Genomic DNA, 12,598 nt, shown 5'->3' with positions numbered 1-12,598 from the left:
CTTTTGACTTTTGACTATGACACATTAGAAACACACCCTGCTCTCACACTAAATGCACTTTAGATGAAAGGTGAAAGTGAAAAGACGGTCACAGTCAAATGTGAAAGACTTTACAAGTGCACAAGCAGAATGTTTGTTGTCCTGCAGCTTTCTTTACACCTTGTGACACAGTGTGCAGAAGTTATGAGCTCTATGACTGCCTTCTTTATGCTGCAAGTTTAATAAGTAGCTGTATGAGAATATGCATATTTGTCATCACTATATAAAATATTTACAGCCTGATTTACTTGGAAGATTAACGTAGTGACATGTTGTCTGTTCCACATTACTGCTGTATGTTAGGTGTTAGTTTGGAGCTTTTGTCCACTTTTCCTGTTCAGTCAAACACAAAATAATTTAAGTCACTTGAAGCAGAGCCTGGTGTTGAAGAGAAACTCAATAGTCTCACACAACAAAGGGGAAGGAAAAGTTGGTTTCCTTGTTTATTACACCAGTAGTTCTCCTTTTAGTGTCGAGCAGCCCCCTTACATGTTCAGGTTTAATAACATTTCACTTCAGGGACCTCCATGTGAAAAGATTTTGGTAGTTAGATGTAAATTCTACAGTTGTTTACTGGAGTTGAGGAGATATCTGTGGAGGAAGTGACACGAAGAAAACAGTAACGTTGTGCACGGTCCGCCATTTTAGACGCCTCGATAAAGACGCCTAGAAAACAAGAAACACAATTCGGACTTGTTTTTCTCGTTAACTTTTGTTGTTGTTCGGACAGAATGAAATAACTGAATAAACGGATGACACAAGAACCCTGGTGATAAGAGTAATAAAGTAATACAGTATTTACAGTACCTTTTGGGAGTCTCTCTGTTGGTAAAAAATACTGCAACACTGCTGTTTGAGTGAAAGTGAAACTATGCAGCTCCGGTAACAGGATATTGTTAGCACACCCTCTGCTATATCATACTGGTCCTCCTTTGCTGGAGACATTTGTTGGGAAAAAGTCTGGCTATTGCCTCATAAATTCTTCTTGACAAACAAAGTCAAAGAAATAACATTCAAAATGCTTCACAGATTTTACCCAACTAATCTTTATCTGCAAAGACTCAAAAAAGACATTGATGTGAGCTGTGCCTTTTGTGGATTTTCTAATGAAACCCTTGTTCATTTATTCTGGTCTTGCCCGCACTCTCAACAGCTGTGGAGAAAACTGTCACGTTACATCACTGACCATGTCTACTTGACTTTATGCTGGAAGAATGTACTGTTTGGATCCATTGAATTTGACAAGAATCTTATCTCTAAATTTTATGTAATTAATTTGCTTATTATTATAACTAAATTTTATATTCACAGGTCTAAATTCTCAAACAAGAAGCCAAATTTTTTAGAGTTGTCTGCATATATCAAACAGTACATTTCTTCAATTTCTGACTGTACGAACAAGAAAGCAATTAAAACCTGTAATTTTTTCAAGCTTTACAAAATATTTACTTAGATATTCCTTTTATTTCTATCTCATTTTTCCTTTAATATTATCCCCCCCTGGCGTATTTATAACACTGAACTGTCTGTTGTCCAAGTTGTATACACTAACATTTGTCATACACACACATTGTTGTGTATACTTGTATTTGCACTATGTTCAATAAAGCATTAAAAAACAAAACAAAAAAAAAAAAACTATGCAGCTCCAGAAACTCAACCTCCCCCTCTGCTCACCACTGGAGCACACACACACACACACACACACACACACACACACACACACACACACACACACACACACAGATAATCAGAACACATTTGTATCCCCCTGCAACATTTGCTGTGAAATAATAAACTTCTCTATATTCACCAAGATTATTAGACATGATACCCACAAGGTAAAACCCTTGGTGTCAGTGCAGAGACAGTGCATTATGGAGGGGTTATATTATATTTGGCAGGTTGCATGTTGAGCCTGGTAGGACAACAGCTGTGTGTGATGAAGAAGAGCACTACAACCTACAGTGGCTGCAAATGTTTGGCCCCCTGGATTCTTTTACTGTGAATAGTTGAGTCCAAAAAGTCTGTCAGACTATGTCACAGTTTCTGATATTTTGACCAAGATGGAAGGTTTGTTTTGTGTTGTTTATTCATGTGTTAGCTCTGCCATCATATGGGTTTAGCCTACTGTGTGAATGGCTGAAGATGTCTCAGAATATATTGTCTTAAATACCATTTTTACCATGTACATGTATTATTATGTTGTCTGTACTTATAGCAAACTTTTAATTATATGTCTCTATTTTTTATTTATTGTAAATGCAGCCTTGACATTACAGATTAGTTCTGAATTAGTTTTGAATCTGTTTATAATGTTATACGTTATATTTGTTTGAAAGAATGCAACATTCAATTTTCCTCTAAATAAAGTTTAAAAATAGTCCTTCTGGGTCAAACACCTGACAGCAACAGTGACTTGCCTACCTTTATTCCTGAGCCTAAGATCCCAGCACAGCGGCACCAAAGTTACACATATAGCAAATAAAAATTCATGTCAGTTAAGTGTACCACAATTATTTATTAGAAAAAGGAAAAAACATCCGCAGCCCAGTTCCAAAAGACGTGGCATAAAAGTGGAAAATGCACTTAGAAAAATAAAAACCCTTCCCTCACATTAATTATCTTGACCTGTACATAATACTGACGTGGCTCAGAAATGATAGAGCTTACAAAACTTGAAGCATAGCAGCAGTGGTTGAATTGTTAATTTTTAACAAGGGAGATGCAATGTAGCTTTGATTTTTTTGCGTGCACACATAATCAAACATGACAGCACAGATGTGCAAAATTAATCAAGATAAAGAAAAATGGCATGACCTATACCTGCTGGCTTTAAAAGACACAAATAATGCAGTAGTATTGCTATTGCAATACAGACAAAAACATTTTAGAGTATAAATAAGAGTAGTTCTGAAATAGCTGTGAAAGTTAACCTCAGAGTCACTCTTATCCTAGACATTTCCTTAGCCAGTTATAATTTCTCCTTACCTGTGAACCTTTCTCCCTGTCCCTCTTCTATCTATTGCAATAATATAGATAATAAATGTGCAAAGCAAAATTTAGAAATAGAATTAGGAATAGTAGTGGTGACATAGCTGTGGAAATTAACCTCAAGTCACTTTTTGCTCTGGATATTTTCTCTCAGCCAGTTATAATCTCTCCTCACCTGTGAAGATCCTGCATGATCACCATTGCTGGCCTCTGGTCCACTGTCTCCTCCCTGACTCTGCTCTTTATATTGTGGCAATAGAGATTATACAAATATGTGCAAAGCAATAGTGAGCACAAGTTCTTATTAAGGAGGAGTGGGTTTATTCTGAGCATGAAACTAGCTAGCAAGCGATTTAACATAACAATAACATTAGTGTTCTTGTTAACTTGATATAATGGCATCTATTAATTTGTCATCATTTAGTTAACATTATCTACATGCAACAGCATTACTCAACTTACACGGTTTGTTTGGAAGAAACTGTGCAAGGTTTTTTGCTTCTTGCTGGCTGCTTTGCTGAACGTAGTTAACACAGCGGCACTGCCCAGTAACACACGTCTGGTCTGTGTGATTGATTCAGATCACAACACGACAGCATGTGTATGCGCCTGGCGCTGTCTACTCATGGTGCGTACTTTTGTTATGTGTTGTGTTTTTTATACACTGTGTCTGATTGATTGTTTCACTGTGACTGAATGTGTCTGACTCTCTGTGCTGCCTCTTGCCCAGGCCGTCATTGTTAATGAGAAACTGTTCTCAACTGACTCACCTGGTTAAATAAAGGTAAAATAAAAACATAAAATAGAGGAAGACGGCTCGGAAAAACACGTTACCACATGTTAAACAAATTGAACAGTTGTAACGGCTGTAAAAAGTGCGGGAGACAGAGGGCACAGATACAGGAGGCGGGGGACATGTCTCCTGTGCCCCCCCCTCAAATTACGTCCGTGCCTGCACACAGAGATTCTAGATTAACAAGGGGGATGCTTTTTGGTCAATTTTCTAACAAAGGGGATGGCACCCCCCCTCAATTCGACCACTGTAGGTAACAACAAACTCTGCATAATGATAAAAAACATATTTGTGTTTAAACTGTGTTTAAATTTCTGAATACGCAGTGATGCAGGAAGCATCAGCAAGCACGATGTTGATAATGATGAAGAGACCATCAGGAGCAGCTGCTGACGGGAGCCTCAACCATGTTTCCATCCCACTTCAGACGACAGCTCCTGGTTCATCTCCTCCCTTTTTGATAGAAACACAGGATATTATTTAAAATAAAAACAGTATGTACTAAGATTTAAGCTGCAGGTGGATAAAATGTAATAATATGTCTGTGTGTTGGGAATATATCAGTGTCATGGAAACTGATAAAGAAAAATTAATACTATTAATAACTATATATATATATATATATATATATATATACACATACACACACACACACACACACACACACACACACACACACATGTGGTTCTGCTGGGAAACCTTTGGTCCTGGCATTCATGTGGACGCCATGTGACGCCCTCCACCCACCCAAACACCACTGTGGGCTAAGTAACCCAACCTCACAGCAACGGTACTCCCTGATGGCAGTGGACCCCCAGCAGGAAAATGTTCCATGCCACACCACAAAACCTGCTCAGGAATGGCCTGAGGAACGTGACAAAAAGCTCAAGGTGTCAACCTGGCCTCCAAATCTCCCACACACCAATCTGACTGAGCATCTTGGAAAGTGCTGGTACCCCTCCTCACAACTGACAGGTCTCAAATGATCCAAAGCCAGCACCCCAGTGCCAGACACTGCAGGACACCTTCCAGAGGTCATGTGTCCATTCCTTGACAGGTCAGAGACAAGTCTGATCCAGGGAGGCCCCACCATGGATTGGGGGTACCTCTGGGGTGCCAGCACATCCCATGGATGCTCCATCAGATTTGGATCTGGGGAATTTGGAGGCAGTGTAGCTTGGTGCATTTTCCTGCTGAGGGGCCACTGCCATCAGGGATTACCCTGTGGGGGGGTTACTTAGCCCACAGTGGTGTTTGGGTGAGTGGAGGACGTCAAGTGGCATCCACATGAATGTCATGACCAATGGTCCCCCAGCAGAATATTGCATTGGAACAAAATGATCAATGTTACCCACTTTACCCACCACTGGTTTTAATGTTTTGACTGATGGGTGAATATGAGTGATGTGACAAAGAGATCAGAAAGTAGTAATCTCCAAATAAGAAGATGGTTTATGTCTGATGAGACAAAGTAAAGACTGTGGTCAGCAGCCAATTATTTCCTCTGGCTATACATTAATAATATGCTTAGCTAAGAAAACAAGATCTTTAAACCTGAACTGCACTGAGGAACAGTAAACTTGTCTTCACAGGTCACGTAGCAACAGCAGCACGTTAGCTAACACATGCTACAATTATAAAGTAACATAATAATGACTGACATCATCAGACTTGTGTGTGTGCAAAATATCAGTGAATGCAGTTACATTTTAATGATGATAAAAGCTTACCTGGGAGGGGAGTGTTGTCCAGTGCGAATGAAGGAATCACTCTTCAAGGACAAACCGGAGCCAAAAGCCTCCATGCTTCTCAGAACCATTCTAAAGACACAAAGAGCAGCAGGGTGGGAAATGAGATGATCAGACATCCAGACACATCAACTGATGGATACACAGAAACTACTGAGTAGACATCAGAGAAGTTCAGTAAAAGTTGATTCTGTTCCCACTGAATGATTCCTCTCTTTTATCAGCACAGACTTTTACAGTAATCACTTATCACCCTTGCTCTGTACACTTGTAAGGAAGAAACCTCTGAGAAGCCTACAAGCACAGCAAAACAACTCCTGGTCATTTATTCCTTTGCTTCTTCTTCTAAAGTAACATAATAATGACTGACATCATCAGACTTGTGTGTGTGCAAAATATCAGTGAATGCAGTTACATTTTAATGATGATAAAAGCTTACCTGGGAAGGGAGTCTTGTCGAGGACGAATGAAGGAATCATTCATCAAGGTCAAACTGGACCCAAAAGCCTCCACGCTTCTATGAGCCATCCTAGTAAACAAGACACAAAGAGCACCAGGGTGGGAAATGAGATGATCAGACATCCAGACTAGGGATGCACCAAATATTCGGTAACTGAATATATTCGGCTGAATATTGCAAAAAAACACACATTCGGTATTCGGTGGAATAAGTTAAAAGCAAGGCTGAATAATAGCGGTGTGTTTTGATAACGCAATCAAACAGCGTGCCGTGACGGGCGGAGTAAAATGTCGGCAGTGTGGCGATCCGTCCGTCACTGCACTCGCACTTGCGACTAAAAATAGTTTTGAGCAAGCAAAATAGGCTTAAATCATTAAACGCGCTGTGAGCAGCCTACAGATTTCAACCACCAGCAGAAACGAAAGGCGAATCCCACCGGTTGTGGGTTGAACGGGGGTCACAGACACAGACAGTAATGTATTCCTGTCAAATACGGCGGCCATTGGCTTACCGGCGACGGAGAAGTCGGCTCCAATAATATCCTCTTCTTGGTGTCATGACTGCCCAAAAGTACCTGAACAGCCGAACCAGCCGGACACAGGTATGTGACGTGTCAGAGGAGAAACAAGCCTTTCACATTTCTCTCTTTGTGGCAGGTAACAGTCCACAAACCTCACCGCACTTTAGGGACTGTTCTTTACTTATGAAGGGATTTGTCAGGGGAGGAGGGTGGCTGGTTGATTTTTATTTCATTTATTTATTTTATTTGTATCCCAACTATGTTAATCACTTAATGATGCTGTTTTTGAAGTATGAATAAGTCAATAAATAATTTATTCTATTGAAATATCATTGATGTATTATAGAAAAGTGATTTATCTTTTTATAAATGACAAAAGGCACATCTGCCTCATTTTCGCTGTGGTATCGTTATACTACTCAGAACCGTGATACTTTCACTGGTATCGCACAGTGGGTCCCAATTTTGGTACCATGACAACACTAATCTGGAGGGGGTTCATCTGCAAAAACTAATGAAAAACTAAACAACGATATTCGGTATTCGGCCAAGCGTTTAATATTATTTGGCTTCGGCTTCGGCCACAAATTTTCATTTCGGTGTATCCCTAATCCAGACACATCAACTGATGGATACACAGAAACTACTGAGTAGACATCAGAGAAGTTCAGTAAAAGTTGATTCTGTTCCCACTGAATGATTCCTCTCTTTTATCAACACAGACTTTTACAGTAATCACTTATCACTTAAACAATAATCCTGATCCATGGTATGGGATCATTATGAGGGTGCAGAGGCCCAAACATTTACTGTCATTTCATCTGGAACAAAAGGAAGTTGATTTTACTGAAGCTTAGCAGAAATGATTTCAGGAATACTCCCTCAAATTCTCCTCCTGTCTCTTCCAACTTGATCAGCTGACTGTGGCCGTTCACTCTTTGAGTTAAACCAACTACATGTTGCCAAGATCTCAGTGAGCCAATCAGATTGTTGCTGTCAAACTTTAAACCGTTCTCCTTTCTCTCACTTTGGTCTGTTGGTCATGAGAAACAGATCAGAAAGTAGTAATCTCCAAATAAGACTTGTGTGTGTGTGTGTGTAAAATATCAGTGAATGCAGTTACATTTTAATGATGATAAAAGCTTACATGAAAGGGGATTGTTGTCTTAAAGGAATGTGGAAACCACTCTTGGCAGGTACAGACAGTGTTCTTCCCATAGCCATCCTAGTAAACAAGACACAAAGAGCACCAGGGTGGAAAATGAGATGATCAGACATCCAGACACATCAACTGATGGATACACAGAAACTACTGAGTAGACATCAGAGAAGTTCAGTAAAAGTTGTTTTACTGTTCACATTTCTAAACTTTATTGTGCACCATGTCAATAAATGTATTTCTCTCTTAAATGGAGTCTCTCCTGACTGAACTGACTTTAGTGTCTGTCAGTCCAGATACAAGTGACAGAAAAGATGAATGTGACTGTGCTGAAAAAGTTTTAGTCATGTCCACAGATTCATCTCAATATTTGAGACTGTGTGTGAAACAATGGAAATGAGGTTAACAGATTAGACTCACTGATCGTCTGGAGACTCAAAGAAACCATCATCTGACACATCGTGCTTCTTCTCGAAGGAAGACAGGTCTAACCTGCTGCAAATGATAATCAGAGTTATGATGCTACTTCATCAGTTTGTCTTCACAGGTCACGTAGCAACAGCAGCACGTTAGCTAACACATGCTACAATTATAAAGTAACATAATAATGACTGACATCATCAGACTTGTGTGTGTGCAAAATATCAGTGAATGCAGTTACATTTTAATGATGATAAAAACTTACCTGGGAGAGACTCCTTCTTTGAAATCAATCAGTCCATCTTTTGACCAATTACTCTTGAAGGACACACCAGAGTCAAAGGACTCTATGGACAGTCTGCTTCCTGTAGCCATCCTAGTGAACAAGACACAAAGAGCAGCAGGGTGGGAAATGAGATGATCAGACATCCAGACACATCAACTGATGGATACACAGAAACTACTGAGTAGACATCAGAGAAGTTCAGTAAAAGTTGTTTAACTGTTCACATTTCTAAACTTTATTGTGCACCATGTCAATAAATGTATTTCTCTCTTAAATGGAGTCTCTCCTGACTGAACTGACTTTAGTGTCTGTCAGTCCAGATACAAGTGACAGAAAAGATGAATGTGACATGTCCACAGATTCATCTAAATATTTGAGACTGTGTGTGAAACAATGGAAATGAGGTTAACAGATTAGACTCACAGGTCGTCATGATCTCCCACAGGGTCGATGTCTGGACCAATAAGATCGTCCGGCCTGCAGCGAGTGAGATAATCAGAGTTATGATGCTACTTTATGAGGATGGAAATAAACATTAAAAGCAACAGGATTTCAAACATGATAACAGTGTGTGGAGTAATGTTAAAGAGGTTACACATGTAACATGTGACTTTACCAAATGTTCATAATGAGGCAACATTTTATTGTTAGTAAACACTGACTTCTCTTTAGGAGAGGGGGGTGTGTCTTTAACATCTGCAGTGCAGCCTTGTGAATCTTTCCTCCTGACAGACACACAGCTGATCATGCAAGCGGACAGGAACAGACGGACTCTGAAAGAAAGATAATCACACACATTTACACACACACAGAATCCCTCAGCCCAGTAATCATGTCATTGTTTTCTTGTAGTCTGTATTTTATTTATTGTACCTGTGTGTGGACAGGTGTGTCCTCACCTCAAGTATCTGATCAGTTCAGACACATATATAATGATACATGATAAAATAAACCCTGAAATGTCAGTAGTGCTACAGTGTCAAGATCAGGACTCATCAGACACTCTGGATGTATGTGGTATCATTTATAAAGCCAGATGTTTACTCCTGGAATGACAGCTCTCATAACATACAAAGGCAACAAAGGATGAGCTGATTTTAACTTTCATAACTGCTGGTCTTGTGTCCTCTCTGGTAGACAAGAGAGAAAAACACCAGGGTGGAAATGAGATGATCAGACATCCAGACACATCAACTGATGGATACACAGAAACTACTGAGTAGACATCAGAGAAGTTCAGTAAAAGTTGATTCTGTTCCCACTGAATGATTCCTCTCCTCTTTTTAAAGATGTTCCTCCTAATTCTCACTTTAACATTAATTATTAGATTATTATAAGGGTGCAGAGGTCCTAATATTTTCAGTCATTTCCATCTTCCAGGAGAGGAAGTTGATTTTACTGACTCTAGTGTCAGTGTGGATACAAATGAAACAAAAATACACAGGTCACACAGTAACAAAAGCACTTTAGTTAACACAGATACTAAAGTTATAAAGTAATATAATAATGACTTACCTTGACTCCATCTGGTCACTTTCCATGGTCCCTGCAGAGTGTGGTCTCTGCTGCTGCTCTGAGCTGTAACACAACACACACCTGCTGAGTGCTGACCTCTGACTCTGGAGTAAACAGGACACATTTGTATCACCTGTGCTTTTCCTGCAACTACAACTCAAAACATCTGCTGAGAAAAAGACGACACAAATACTATTTAAGAAGAGTGGAAGATTTACAGGGATTTGGTGGCCTCTACTGGTGAACTGCAGATTGCAACCACCTAAAACTTACCAGCTAGAATTCCTTCAGTGTTCATTGTTCAGGAGGTTTTTATCAGGAGCCGAATGATCCACAGAGGTCTCTTCTTTTGACTTTTGACTATGACACATTAGAAACACATCCTGCTCTCACACTAAATGCACTTTAGATGAAAGGTGAAAGTGAAAAGACGGTCACAGTCAAATGTGAAAGACTTTACAAGTGCACAAGCAGAATGTTTGTTGTCCTGCAGCTTTCTTTACACCTTGTGACACAGTGTGCAGAAGTTATGAGCTCTATGACTGCCTTCTTTATGCTGCAAGTTTAATAAGTAGCTGTATGAGAATATGCATATTTGTCATCACTATATAAAATATTTACAGCCTGATTTACTTGGAAGATTAACGTAGTGACATGTTGTCTGTTCCACATTACTGCCGCTGTATGTTAGGTGTTAGTTTGGAGCTTTTGTCCACTTTTCCTGTTCAGTCAAACACAAAATAATTTAAGTCACTTGAAGCAGAGCCTGGTGTTGAAGAGAAACTCAATAGTCTCACACAACAAAGGGGAAGGAAAAGTTGGTTTCCTTGTTTATTACACCAGTAGTTCTCCTTTTAGTGTCGAGCAGCCCCCTTACATGTTCAGGGTTAATAACATTTCACTTCAGGGACCTCCATGTGAAAAGATTTTGGTAGTTAAATGTGAATTCTACAGTTGTTTACTGGAGTTGAGGAGATATCTGTGGAGGAAGTGACACAAAGAAAACAGTAACGCTGTGTCTAAAGCACACGGTCCGCCATTTCAGACGCCTCGATAAAGATGCCTAGAAAACAAAAAACACAATTCGGACTTGTTTTTCTCGTTAACTTTTGTTGTTGACAGAATGAAATAACTGAATAAACGGATGACACAAGAACCCTGGTGATAAGAGTAATAAAATAATAAAGTATTTACATTACCTTTTGGAAGTAAAAAATACTGCGACACTGCTGTCAGAGTGAAAGTGAAACTATGCAGCTCCAGAAACTCAACCTCCCCCTCTGCTCACCACTGGAGCACACACACACACACACACACACACACACACACACACACACACACACACACACACACACACACACACACACACACACAGATAATGCAGTCAGAACACATTTGTATCCCCCTGCAACATTTGCTGTGAAATAATAAACTTCTATATTCACCAAGATTATTAGACATGATCCACACAAGGTAAAACCCTTGGTGTCAGTGCAGAGACAGTGCATTATGGAGGGGTTATATTATATTTGGCAGGTTGCATGTTGAGCCTGGTAGGACAACAGCTGTGTGTGATGAAGAAGAGCACTACAACCTACAGTGGCTGCAAAAGTTTGGCCCCCTGGCCACTTTACTGTGAATAGTTGAGTAAATAGAAGATGAGCTGATCTCAAAAGGCATGAAGTTAAAGATTAAACAATCAAAAAAACTGTATTACTTTTATTTTGTATAATTTTGCAGTGAACAAAATGAAAGGAGCACTGTTGGAACCATGTGTTTGATTTGTGTGAAATGTAATTTCACATCCCAGTAAGTACAGGTGTTGCTGATGTTAGGAGGCAAGCGGTTTTCACTGTGCATTGATACCATACCTATGCTGTAGCCTGAGGTACACCTCCCCAGAAATGTAACTACACGTCACGACAACAGACTTCCTGTGAATTTCTGTAATTTGAAACCATTGCCCTCAGTGGAAACAAATCTTTTATTTACTCTAGTTTCACAGATACAAACAATAAATTGTGAAGACAATGAAGCCTCCACAAAAATAACATTTTAAGTCTTATGTGTGATTTATCCTGGCTTCATACAAGCAGAGGAAATCTCTGCTAGTCGCTAGGCTAATCTATACAATGTAAAATGCCATAGGCTTGTGCTAATAACGTTAGCATGTTGTATTTGTTTGGAAAACATGTTAAGTATAAGACAGTTGTTTTGTCAGTGAACCTTGTGGGCTGTAATGGAGCTGAATTTTGTAACATTACCTTTGTTGAGTGTTGCTGTTGTCCCTGGCTTCATATGAGTAGAGGAAAAGTCCACTAGCTGCTCAGCTAATTCATACAATGTAAAATGCCATAGGCTTGTGCTAAAAACATTAGCGTGTTGTATTTGGGGGTAAAATGTGTCCAGATAAAGACAAGTGTTTGTCTGTGAATGCTGCGAGTTATGGTGAAGCTGATTTGTGTTCTTGTGTTTGAAATTGTCTCTATTAAGCCATGTTTAATGTGTGTTTGTGTGTTTTGAATCAATTAAACTTTACAGCACTTCACAGAAACCCTGACACCAACTAGTGTTTTGGAGGTGTAACTGCAGAGTGACACAGACACACCACCGCACAAGTATAAATCCCGCTTAAAATGTACATTATTCATTGTAAGTTTGTGT

The 12,598-nt window shown here is 39.5% G+C and overlaps 1 protein-coding gene across 9 annotated transcripts in view; it reads right to left on the bottom strand.

The window, feature by feature from the left end:
• The window catches only part of LOC125901202 (uncharacterized), a 49,608-nt gene extending 38,397 nt beyond the window's left edge, over positions 1-11,211 (bottom strand). The window contains exons 1-8 of one of the 9 annotated variants that reach the window (XM_049596754.1): positions 9,935-11,180; positions 9,082-9,192; positions 8,843-8,896; positions 8,399-8,509; positions 8,134-8,208; positions 7,702-7,779; positions 6,014-6,103; positions 5,557-5,646 (exon numbers count right to left, since the gene is read on the bottom strand). In XM_049596754.1, coding sequence (XP_049452711.1) covers positions 5,557-5,646; positions 6,014-6,103; positions 7,702-7,779; positions 8,134-8,208; positions 8,399-8,509; positions 8,843-8,896; positions 9,082-9,192; positions 9,935-9,960 — 635 coding nt within the window. In that variant the 5' untranslated portion in view covers positions 9,961-11,180. Of the gene's footprint in view, positions 1-5,556; positions 5,647-6,013; positions 6,104-7,701; positions 7,780-8,133; positions 8,209-8,398; positions 8,510-8,842; positions 8,897-9,081; positions 9,193-9,934 lie in introns of all 9 variants that reach the window. The other 8 variants (XM_049596755.1, XM_049596756.1, XM_049596757.1 and 5 more) reach the window with 8 other exon arrangements.
• Between the last annotated feature and the right edge of the window lie 1,387 nt (positions 11,212-12,598).

Source organism: Epinephelus fuscoguttatus, linkage group LG14 (assembly GCF_011397635.1).
Source record: "Epinephelus fuscoguttatus linkage group LG14, E.fuscoguttatus.final_Chr_v1".
Lineage (NCBI taxonomy): Eukaryota > Metazoa > Chordata > Actinopteri > Perciformes > Serranidae > Epinephelus > Epinephelus fuscoguttatus.
Note: the sequence above shows the minus strand (reverse complement) of the source record. Positions and strands in the feature narration are given on the sequence as shown.